Consider the following 12790-nt stretch of genomic DNA (forward strand, 5'->3'; position numbering starts at 1 on the left):
ATGGCTCATGGGGAATTGTGATGGCAAATTTTTATTTTTCTGTGAAAATTTCTTGGTTCTGCTTGCTTATTGATTTGAAGGTAAATGTTTTCTCATCACCTGACACCTAGGTATTGTGACTGCCCATCAAGACTTTGACCTTGTGTTCAGCCACTATGAGTTCCCCTGGTCGTGGACTGCCTGGGATCCTACAGTTACTTTAATCTGCAGCTACTAATCTTGGAATTACACTTTAAGAAAAGAACCCCACTATTAGACACTCATGACTACCACAGGACATCCCTGCCCTCTCATTGTCACTGCAGAATCTGTTTCTGGAAGCCGAGGAAGTGGTCACAGGATGAAGAATCTTTTCTATCAATATTAGTGAAAAGAACCATCACTTAAGGTGCTGTATAATCACTCATTATTTCTATTCTTCTAGCCCTGATAAACTTCATGCGGTGAGGGGATTGTAGCTTTTGTAGAAAGAGACACTTGGCCTTGAGTATCAGGCTTTACAATACATCTCTGGTGCAATATTATCAGGTGACACCAATTCATCCCAGAGCATTTTACAGCTTAACAGAAGGTTTTGATTTCCTGGAGGAGTCTTAATTGATTCTGAATTCTTTAGCATTCAACCTTCCTCACGACGATTGTTATAAGACTTAATACAGGAAATATTAAGTTTAGACAAAGAAGGCCCAGAAGGGATACTTTTGCGGACTGTCAGAGATATGTTTCACTATTAAGTGGAAGTGCCGAGCTAGCTGAGGGGCCTTGGGCTTAAGCTTTAGGCCGCTTTATGCATTTCTCCAGCTGCCCTGGAAGGGGAGGGTCCACGTAACCCACCATCTCCACTGCCCGATGATGTATGGAGTGACACTGACAAGTCAAGGAAAATGAGCAGGAGTTACTTCCAGCTTTCTTCCATCAAAGGGAAAGCTGCCAAAATTCAAAACTCTAAGGATGCAGGAGAGCAGGGAAATACAACATCGGGAAAATGGCTCCACTAGGAGAAGCCTGTGCATGATACGCGGAGGACTTCCTGGAACCCATTTTGCCACAAAATTTGCACCAAGTTTCTTTCCTGCTACGGTTAGCAGCCTGTGGCAAACTTTCCCTCAAAACTTTTAGAAGGACTGATAGGGGAAACCATGAGGATGTGATATTGATAAAATAACACCAGTAATGGCACATGTTTGCTTTCATTAATGGAGAGGAACTATTCATCTTTGGGTTGCTTAAAATAGCTAGGGTGTCATGATTTGCCTATGTCTGGATTATAAGGATGCCAGGCACCCTGCCTCCTTCTCTTGAACAGGTGCATCCGCATCACTCCTCACCAATGCAAGTGGGTAGGTGGGAAGGTAGGTCCTCTAGTCACCAGAGAAAGACATTACCTTAAGTGAATCTTCATTCGTTCTTTCATTCATTAAAGCAAAAGTTTTCTGCGCACCTACTCGACGTCCAGCACTCTAACATATTCACAGAAGAATGATGATGGGGAGGATCTTTCCCCCGTTCCTATAGGGATGCAGCTATATCACGAGGCCAAGTTGCCACAACCGAACATTCCTCAGCCGAGATTCATCTTCCATGTGGCACTCTACAAACCAAAACACAAGGTTACTTTGCTCTCACTTTTGTATTCCCCACACTACATACATATGCAACGTTTCCCAGTATACCATCTTATACCAGTTTATTTTAAAAAAGAAAAAGTACATAATCATTCTGCAGCTGTCAGAAGCGCCTGGAAAAGCCCAAGAGTTCAGTATGAAAGGTGCTATTAGGTTGGGAAAAACACCACGGCTGCCACAGATGGCTCATTTTCACAATAGACCTGAGGTTTAAAAAAAAAAAAAAAAACTAGTTGTTTTGCCTGCAGCATAAACAAGGAATATTCTCCTTGAGCAAGTGGAACGGGCTTTGCAGAGATGAGGCTCCAATCTGTCTTGCTAAATTCTGACATTAAAAAGAAACACATATGGGTACCTAAACAAATACTCACATGGCACAAGTACAAGCCTAGGGTAGTTGTATCCAACGCTTGACTTTAGAAAATTGTGGGGCAGTGTCTGCAGCATTTTAAAAATTAATAATAATATTTTATGGTAACAGTAACACATGCTCATCTTGAAAATTGGAGAAATAAGATAAAATCTACCCATAATTTTACCATCCAAGGATGACTACAATAACTCTTTGGTGTATTTCCTTCCAGTCTTTTTTCTGTGTGTGCATATACACACACACACATATACATATATATATACATATACACATATATTTTCACATACATATATGTATGTGTGTATGTAAGACATACATATATGCATCAAATTATGTATATATATATATATATATAACATACACATATTCCATGAATATATTTAAAATAAACATATATATATTGTATACATCATACATAGGTATTTTTTCTGTGTATATATCTATTAGAAACATATATATTTCTCTTTTTACATAATTAAGCAGTACAACATATTTATACATCTTCTCACTTTCATATTTTTCCTTTATTATTTAATATTATAATTATAATAGGAACGATTTCCCATGTCATTAATCATTAGTTGCACTCCCTGAACATTTTTAATGACTGCATACTATTCCATTATGTGTACACATCATAGCTTGTTCAATAAGTCATCTATTGTTACAAATCAAAAAGAGTTGCCACATTTTCTGTTTTCTGTAGACAATGCTTCATTAGCCATCCTTATATTTAAATCTTTGGCTGTGTCTCTAATTCCTTATATTAGTATAACAAAGAATGATCCCAGCTTAAAACATTTTTTAAGACTCTTAATATATATTGCTAAATACTTTACCCAAACAAATTTTGTCTGCAGAGGGTAAGAAATGTTCCTGATTAAATATCAAAGCATATGGCAAAGGAGCCAATTTGGTACAAAGAGTGTAACTCATAATTTTTCATAACTTCATTAAGACTTTGTCCAGTCTACTGGAAGTAAACCCAAATGGAACTATTTTGTAGCTGACAATCGGAACTCTACACTGATCATCCAGTTTTTAAATTGAGTGTTTTAATCACAACCCCAACCCTTCAAAAATAGCATTAATATTTGATATTGTGTTTTTAATCACTACCTTTTATTTAGAACTATATCTCCACTAACACTTAATGTTATAATTTTCTGAATCATCTCATTGAAGGACCTTCCACGAGAGCAAATAGTTTTATTAGAAGGGCCAGGAAAATGTTCTTGTTTATCCTAATGCACAGAATATTTTGGACCCACATGGTATCTTTCAGGAGACAACATATTCTTCCCACTCTCATGCCCCTCCTTAAAGCCTCCCTTGAAATACAAAGTAATCTTAAAATTGTAAAGAACATTTTATTGTGTATTTGTGTGTTTTTTCCCTTTATTTTGTGGCTTCAAATCCATCTTCTGTATAAATACACGGCTGGGGTCAGCCAAAGATGGCTGCGTTCAGGCTAGTTGAGCAAAGGTTGGAGTGAACCCCAGCGTGCCGAGGAGGGTTGTGAGCAGAGCATAAGGCTCAAGATGAAAAATCATGAACCAGATGATACTGTCAAGGAAGACTTAATTTTCAATATCATAACCAGAAAAATTAACCACCTCCCAGAAGCAGAAAGGAATCTATTTGCACATGGATCAGTTTATATTGGACTTAATGCTGCTCTCTGTGGTCTAATAGCAAATAGTCTTTCTCAACGCATCTTAAATGTGACACAGGCTCGTATAGCTGCTGGCTTACCAATGGCAGTGATCCCATTTTTGACTGCGCATGCACCTTACAAAGGTTTTGTAAATCTACCTTTGAATACAGGTGATTTGAATTGTGAAACCTGTACCATAACACGGGGTGGACTGGTTGGTCTTGTTTTTGGTGGTCTGTGTCCTGTTTTCTTGGCTATACCTGTGAATCGTGGCCTAGCAGCCAGGTATGAGTCAGCCCTGCTACCAGAAAAAGGAAACATCTTAACTTACTGGACTAGAATTTCTAAGCCTGTCTTTAGAAAGATGTTATTTCCCATTTTGCTCCAGACCATGTTTGCCGCATACCTTGGATCTAGACAATATAAATTAGTTATAAAGGCTCCTCAGTTACCTGAACCTGGCCTAGAAATTCAGTGATTGTTAAACAACTTTGTACACAAAAATAAAACCATAATGTATGAAAAAATAAATACACGGCTGAACAACTGTAGTGATCAATATTATCTTTATCAAGGACACTAAAGCAGTGAACATATTGCTACTCAGGGTCCCACATGGATCTGCATGGAGTTGGATTTGAACCCACAGTCTCCCTATTTCCAATTCCAGGCAGTTGAGCTACCCTCAACTCTCTCCCAACCCAACACACAAAACCCCCAGGATGATCTATGCCCTTATGTGGAAAATGTGATGGATAGAGACAGCTCAAGCACTAACCTGGAACCCAAAATCAATAAAAGTATTAGAACTGGGTGCTCACAAATTGGTAGCCATTTAGTTCCCCTACTATTAATTTTTTTCTTCCAGACATGAGTTGGGTGCAGTATGTGGACTGCAGTTTGCCCATGAAGATATGGCAGCAGGCCGAAGGAGAGACCTTTTTCACCTAGTGCTTCAAACAATCTTCTTAGTGGGTATTTACTTCAAAACTTGGAAAAGATTTCTATCCAATTGGTATCCATTGGCTGAAAGGAAGACTTCATGCCATTCCATTTATTAAATTTTTTTGTTATAGATATATTCAAACATCCACAAAAATTGAGATAATATAATAAACTTCTATATGCATATCATTAATTTTCAACTTTTTTGCTCAGGCCTTTAGTTTTAAGGGTGATCCTGGTCGATTTTCCGGAAACAATGGCCCCCTGTTGGTGGTGGCAGTATAAGGTTCACAATGTTTAGAACATCTGTCATGGAGTTTTCCTCATTTCGGTAGACGATACAATCATCCAATCAATTTGCTAAAATAAAACACCCTAGACTCCATATTGATTTGTGACATCCAATTCTTTGGCCAGCCCTGTTGGCTCTACCTCCAAAGTATATCTCCCATCTGTCTACTTCCCCTTACCTCCACTGCTTCTTCCCCAATGTGAATCCTCATTGGCTTTCCTGTCCTAATTACTGCAATATAATGTCCTTCTTGCTTCTTCTGTTGTCTCCCAGCTCCACTGTGTGATCCGGTCACCACAAGGCAATCTAAGCATTTATGTCAACCTCTGGCTTACCACCCTCCAGTGACTTCTACTTTTGTCCCCCATGACCCTTTCCACTAATCCATGTGGCCAGTATATTCTTCTACAAACATAAATAGGCCAAGTCATTGCACTTCTCAAAATCCCTCAATAGCTTCCTATTACACTTGAACTCAGATTCTTCGGCCTGCATTTCCTACATATTCTTATCTTGCCTACCTCTCAGAAGTAAATTTCCAATTTATCTTCATTTTGCTCACTATACTCCAGCTGCACTAGTTTTCCTTTAGTTCCTTGAACATGTCAAGTCATGCTCCATCCACCTCAGGGCCTTTGCACTTGTTTCCCATCCCTTATTCTATACCCGAGATCTTCACTGTTAACTCTTTCCTATCATCCAGGAATCAACCCAGATATCACCTCCTGAACTAGCTCCCCAGCTCCAACACATTATTACTTATGAAATTATCTTATATTGTGTGCTTATTATCTTTTCACCTACTATTTTAACAGCTCTATGAATGAAGACATTTTTTCTGTCTTATTCACCACTGTATCTGGAGTTTCTGGAACAAGGTATGTCATGGAAACTCTACACAAATTTGTTGAAGGAAATGAATGAATGAATGAATGAATGAATGAAACAAAAAGGAACTTCAGAATCTTATTGTAAGCATCTTACAGGTAATAGCTATTTTTCTGAATGAGAAATGTAAACTTAATAACAGAGCAAGCAGATTTACAAGACTTCATGGTAAATGGTGGCTTTAGTAGGCTGTGTGGGACCACTGAAAATTCTAGAGAAGAACTGCCTCATGTGGAGACAAAGCCAACAGTGTGAGTTAGCAAAGACTGTATAAAGGCTCCTTTAATCCCCAGATAATATTCCTCCCTGCCTCCCCTGGCCTAATAACCCTGCTATTAAAGTAGTGACTATGGGTGAAACGTGTGCCCAGTGGTCCCTTGAGTACAAAGGCCATGTCTCCTACCTCCTGATAACTTCCCAGATTGTAATGCAGTTCCATTTTTCCATCACTTCACAGTCCCTAATTCCTGATAGTATTACTTCAACTGCCCATTGTGCTCCTGAAATTGATCTCTCCCTATTTGTACCCTAATTCTCAGCTCCAATTCTCAGTCTTCATTCTCTTCGGCTTTGGCCCTATCATCATTCCCTACTGCTGACCACTTCATTCTTGTGGAAACTCTTTGCTCTTACGACTTGCATGGCATTGAACTTCTGGCTATCTTTCTATTGCTATAGATTCCTTGCTCCTATGTACTGAATCTGTGTCCTTGACATTCTCCAAGGGTTACATTTAAGTGCTCTGCTTTACTCTATTCTGTGTTATATGCATGCCAATTATAGTGTGAAGTCATCTGTTTAGATAACCTCACAATGAATCCAAATCTTCAAACTGAGCTCATCTTTTCTCCAGAACCAGCTTCCCTTCCAGATTTTCCTATTTCCAATGTTCTATTTATTCATTCAGCTAAAATAATAATAAGATAAAAAAATTAAAAAGTTTAAAGCATCCTGGATTGTTCCCTCTCCTCCTAACTTCTCCCACCAGAAACATTCCATTTTAATTTTATTGTATTGTTTATTTAAGTCCCTTCCTGTTAGTATTATAATCAATTAATCCTCCCAACTCCATTCTTTTATCTGTTCCAATAAATCCAGTCAAGTTAACCTTGAAACATGCTTTGCCCGCACAACTGCATGGCTCAAAAATTATCTTTGACCGCCCTGGCTTAAGTGACTGCCCCCTCCCCCCCATAGCATTTGCTGTTTTTGTCACTCATTAAATGCATTCCTTTATCACATTCTCTCTCATGCTATCCTTCCGTGTTGCCCGTGTATTCCCAACTAGCCAGAGAGACTCAGAAAGAAATAGATGTAATAATTATAGCTAACATGTATTGAGTGCTAATAAGGTTTCGTGCACCCTACCAAGTGCTCTATATTTATTTTCTTGTTTAATTAATAATAGCACCTACAGTCCAGCGAAGTGGTGCTCCTTTATCCCCATGGCACGGAGGAAATGAGGAGTTAGGTCACACAGCTACTCACTGACGGAGCCGGTTGGGGGACGTGTGCTGCCTAACTTCAAGGCCGGGGCTGCCCCCTACACTGCTTACGTGTCTCGTGCAGCACCCATTTGTATAGGACCCCTACTAAATGTGAATGATGGTAGCACTCAGCACCCCCGTAGAAGGCTGGGGGCGCCCAGGAAGTGCTGGCGGTGCCCTTAGAACACAGCAAAGCGCACGAAGAGGTAGGATTGTGTCTGCCTCATCCGTTCTCAAGTGGAGCGCATGTCCCCCGTCAACCGAGGAACTGCTGTGATTTACAAGGCACTGGTTTCTGATGAAGAGTTCCCTGCCTCCGGGACGCAGTAATAGGAGCACCTGTTCCGGAGCCCCAGAGGGGACAGCTGGAGCTTTCTGTGTGAGGGGGATTGTTCGGGGAGCGCGACGTCAGGGCAGTGCAGCGCCGCAGTGTCACCGGGCCAAGGAGCAGACCAGCTGAAGCCGCGAGGCCAAGGAACATTCTGTCCGGGCGTGCATGTCCGGGTGTGCATGCTAAGATTCCCAGGAAGAGAAAGCGACGTTGGAGGAGAAGCTGAGGCAAGATTCTCCAGGCTTGTACAAGGCATTTAGCTTTTAGTTGTTATAAAAATGAAAATAATGGTGAAAGCAGGGAGAAATCCGCAGCTGCTCCGGGCTATTCATACCATAAGAGATCCCACCAGGCCCTCTTTATTGTTGCAGTTTTGGCAAATTATTTTCTTATCACACACAACCTCCTCACTTCTGTTCCTGGATAAGCACTTAGGCTCATAAAGCTGTGGGTCAGCCACAGTTGAGCATCCAGCTCGCGGAACAGCCGGCCGTGGGGAGCTCGAGAGCCCGCCCCTCCGAAAAGCAGCCACTGGAGTCCATAAAAAGCTGGCCCGGCCGGTCCATCGGTGGCCCGGGGTCCAGGGCTCTGGCCCGCATCACCCGCCCCCCCACCCCGGGCCGGGCTTCACCCGCGGGGATGGCCACGCCGCGCCGGTGGAGCTGGGGAGCCCCTTCGTGGGTGCGAGCGCGCACCGGCAGGTGCTCCAGCCGGCGCCCCGCTGCACCGGGGCTGGCCCGCCGCGGACAGAAGGGGCCGGCTGCCCACCACACATGTGCGCTGGACAAATGCGCTGGCATCTCCGGCGTGGGCAGAGAGCATGCCGCTCCCATTATCCCGGCCCATTAGGGAAGCAATTGGAAAAAAAACATTTAGCAATTTGGACAGGAGTGAGGCTGCCGAATGGCTCGTTTCTCTGTGACAGCCTGCCACGTACAGATGAAAGGGAAGGCTTATAACAAATTTTCATTACCCCCAAATAAAAAAGCAACAGCAGGCAAAGCAAGGGCTTTGAGGCTGAGAGGTGGGGCCAGAAATCCACCCAGAAGACCACAAAGGAGCCTCAGCAAAACAAATCAATCACTCTCTCCAGTCACTTCCACTTGCAGAGTGCGGTTCATGCAAATGGCAATCAGGCCTGTCAGCCTGTCAGGCTTTGGCCTTCAGCTCCTTGCCTCACACTATTCATTAAGTGCACCAAAATACAGCCTGCAGGGCTCTCCTCTTGCTCAATGCCCTTGCTCACCTTTCCTCAACAACCTAAGCCCCACAGGAAAACCCACCCCCAAGCTGGGGGGCAGGAACGCAGGCAGGATTTGGTGAAGGGAAGCGACAGGGAATTTGCAAACAGCACCAGGGTCTTTGCATTTTGCTTTGCTTCCAGCTTTAGTCAGCACCGGGTGGAAATCAGACCTCAGATTCAGAAGGGCAAAGGGTCCTGTGGGGGCTCCCGGATGCTCGGGGCTGCCGTTCTCACCCCCAATCCAGGTTCTGCTGAGAGAGTCCAGGACACCCACTAGGCACAGACCCCAAATGAAACCTCAGCCTCTGAATATCCCACACGAGTCCCACGGCCCACTCCTGCTCTAATGAGCCTGGCTGCCCGCAGAGCTGTGTAATGCATTGCGCCTTTGACCTTATTAGAAGACAACTACACAAATACCGCCTTTTCCTGGCCTGGGTGTCTGTCCGCAGGTATCCCCAGCACGTTTACCATGGCAGATAAAAATGAATTGTGGCAGGGGGTTGCAGACTGGATGTTGAAGAAGATCAGGGCTGGAATAGAGAGGTTTCCCATTCCATGGTTTCTCAAAATCCCAGTCTTTCATTATCAACTGCTTCAAAAACACATGTTATTAAACATCTGGGTTTTAGTGACATCCAAGACGGCACAGAGAATGGAATAAATGGGATTTGATGTGTGTGTGTGAAGGGGTGTCTAAGGATTGTTCCCCATTGGGACCTGAGTGTTGACAGCTAAAGGGCAGAGTTTGGTCACAGCCCCCAGAATATCAAGACAAGGCCCTAGTGTTACCTTTTCTATTTGTAGATTAAACTAGTTTGCAAAGAAATAACATATAAAACGTATAAAGATGTCTCAGTCTCCCTAATAGGACACATGTTAAATGTCAAGGATTTGTGATGTTTGTGGTACATACACACAGGTAACTACAGAGCTCAGATGGGGAGTATCTCTTAACGGCCTAGAGCTCTGAAAAGGATCCACTCAGGGCAAGAGAAAGGTTTGTTGAGTGCCTTCAGTGTGCCAAGTCCCTCAGACAAGGTGTGTTTTTGAATGGTAAACTGAGGTCCAAGAAGTTTTCCTACCTTGCCCAAGGCCCTACAGCCAGAGAGGGGCAGAGCCAGCGGTACAGAGTTTGGGGAGGATAGACAGTTGGCGGGAGCCATCCACAGAGCCAAGGCACAAAGACAGAAAATCTAATTCTGCCCCCGAGTGCCTCCTCTGTCCAGAGCACTGGCCCAGACACCAGGAGAAACAAAGATGCAGAAGAAATGAGATTCTCTTTAAGGAGCTTGAGACCAAGATGCGATCAGAGGCACCACTACCATAAAACACCGTGATGAATGACAGAAGGTATCAGAGAACGAAGAGATAAATAGATGGGGAAAACATGTTTGAGATGCAGGGGTAGCCTGGTTTGACTGAGGTACTGACCAGAAATTTTTCTCTACATACCCAAGGATCCCAAGCTAGTATTAAGGGAACTGAACACTGAGCTTTTCAATTTCCTCTAGTTTTCCCAGTCCAATAGACTACAGGCACTGGTCATGGGGGAAAGGGAAGGGGAAGTCGGTTTAAGGTTAAGAATTCTTGAAACAACCTAAGTGTCCATCTGTGAATGAAAATGTGGCACATAGATACAATGAAACATTATTTGGCCATAGGAAAGAATGAAATCTTGCCATTTGTTACAACATGGATGGACCTAGTGGGCATTACGCTAAGTGACATAAGTCAGGGAGGAGCACCAGGATGGCTCAGTCAGCTGAGCATCCGACTCTTGGTTTCAGCTCAAGTCATGTTCCCGTGGCTTCGTGGGTTCGAGTCCTGCATCGGGCTCTGTGCTGGCAGTGAAGAACCTGCTTCGGATTCTCTCTCTCTCCCTCTCTCTCTGCCCTTCCCCCACTTGTGTTGCCTCTCTCTCTCTCAAAATAAATGAACAAAACTTTAAGAGAAAAGAAATAAGTCAGAGAAAAGGCAAATACCGTATGCTTCCACTTGTATGTGGAATCTAAAACAAAACAAAACAAAAAACGAAAAAAATTAAACTGAACTCATAGAGACAGAGAGCAGATTGGTGGTTGCCAGAAGTGAGGGCTGGGTACAAAAGGGTGAAAGTGGTCAAGCAGTACAAACTTCCAGTTATAAAGTCCTGGGGATGTAATGCACAGCATAGCATCTATAGCCAATAATACTGTACTATGTATTTGAGAGTTGCAGAGAGAGTAAATCTTAAAAGTGCTCATCATAAGAAAAAAATTGTAATTAGGTGTGGTTGATGGGTGTCAACTAGACTTACTGAGGTGATCCTTTCATAATATATACAAATACTGAGTCTTTATGTTGCACACCTGAAACTCAAGAATGTTATATGTCAATTATATCTCAGTTTTAAATAAATAAATAAATAAATAAATAAATAAAGCGGTATCCGGGTGGCCCAGTCGGTTAGCATTCAACTCTTGGTTTCCCCTCAGGTCGCGATCTCACGGTTTCCTGGGTTCGAGCCCCATGTTGGGCTCTGCACTTAGAGTACAGAGCCTGCTTGGGATTATCGTCTTTCTCTGTTGCTCCCCAACTCACGCTGTCTCTGTCTCTCTCAAAATAAATAAATAAATAAACTTAAATAAATAAATAAATAAAAATGGAGGGATTTTTTTTTTCCAGGAGTGTACTACATCATTGTTAAGGAGGTACAGGCCAAGAGTGTTCCCTGCCTAAAACTATGTATAAAAGACCAATACCTCAATATTCATTGTCTCCAATGGGGCGCCTCGGTGGCTCAGTCAGTTAAGCATCCTACTCCTAATTTCGGCTTAGGTCATGATCACACAGTTTGAGAGGTTGAGACCTGAGTTGGGCTCTGCCATGACAGCACAGAGCCTGCTTGGGATTCTCTCTCTCTCACTCTCTCTCTCTCTCTCTCTCTCTCTCTCTCTGCCCCTCCCCCACTCACACATGCAGTCTTTCTCTCTCTGTGTCTCTCTCTCTCTCAAAATAAATTAACTTTAAAAAAGATTTTTAAAAAATATTCAATGTCTTCAAGAAGTTTGTCAATAATTATAAGGTGTGGGTGGTATCATTCTTTTGCAAACACCTGATATATATTCTCTCATTAACTTTTCTTTACTATCTGAACAAGGCGGGCAACGTTATCCCCATTCCAGGTCAGGGTGACAGTACAACTTGCCCATCCCCACATAGTTGAGAAAGGGTAAAACTTGACCCCAGGGTGTATTTTTAAATTAAAATAATTATTCTGTTTTTTGAGTGTTGAGACTCACCAAACATTGCACACCCATTTTCTCTTATCTGTACAGTTATGTACACAGTAGGTTATCACCCTTGATTTACAGTTGAGGGATGGAAGCTCCGAGAGGGAACATGAGTCACCCATTGGAGCAGCAGTGGGGGTGGGGGGCTAGGATATGGGAGGATGTGGGTGTGCTCCCCAGAATGAAGTCCTTGACCAGCTAGAAAGCTGACTACAGCATCGTGCTGGACTAGGAACCATGGAGCCAAAGTCTAGGTCGTGCCCATTCCGTCTTCAAGCAAATCCTTTTCAATCCAGAGCCTTTGTTTCCTCCTCTGTTAAATAAATGTACAAACCTGGGGTTTCAGCTTCTAAGTCCAGGGCTCTCTTTCCCAATGCGTCTCAGTGTCCACCTAGAAATCTGTTTCTACAACCAAAATGTTTGCAAGCGTTCTCCTTCACTTCATCATCGTGTAGCTCTCTGTTAAACAGAGCTCCAGTTTCAAAAGAAACAAGAAGGGGCAGGAGTATCTCTTGGATTGTTAGGACAAAAAGAAATTCTACATCAAGTCATTCAGGGGAAAAAATTCTGAATTTTTCAAGAAACCACTTCGTCTTTCCGCTTCCCATTGTGAGGAGACTTCATGCTTAAAAGGAGGTCCCGTGGCTAGGACGGACCAGTGTCTCATGCTGGAG

At 42.8% G+C, this 12790-nt stretch overlaps 1 protein-coding gene and 1 long non-coding RNA gene across 3 annotated transcripts in view; one reads left to right on the forward strand and one right to left on the reverse strand.

The window, feature by feature from the left end:
• Positions 1 to 12790, reverse strand: part of LOC123381293 — a 312463-nt gene that overhangs the window by 28854 nt on the left and 270819 nt on the right. For both annotated transcript variants that reach the window (XR_006588131.1, XR_006588130.1), the window contains one exon: positions 1386 to 1591. This is a non-coding gene — a long non-coding RNA (uncharacterized LOC123381293). The remainder of the gene's footprint in view (positions 1 to 1385; positions 1592 to 12790) is intronic.
• On the forward strand, positions 3427 to 4201 carry LOC101081934 (transmembrane protein 126A-like). The gene has a single exon (XM_045041940.1). It carries the CDS (start codon positions 3540 to 3542, stop codon positions 4131 to 4133), a length of 594 nt encoding a protein of 197 aa, XP_044897875.1. The 5' UTR covers positions 3427 to 3539; the 3' UTR covers positions 4134 to 4201.

The sequence above is a fragment of the Felis catus genome, chromosome D3, assembly GCF_018350175.1.
Source record: "Felis catus isolate Fca126 chromosome D3, F.catus_Fca126_mat1.0, whole genome shotgun sequence".
Taxonomy (NCBI): Eukaryota; Metazoa; Chordata; class Mammalia; order Carnivora; family Felidae; genus Felis; species Felis catus.

Excerpts from the sequence above, each read along its gene's own strand:
- LOC101081934 (XM_045041940.1), top strand. The coding sequence starts at position 3,540 with ATGAAAAATCATGAACCAGATGATACTGTCAAGGAAGACTTAATTTTC.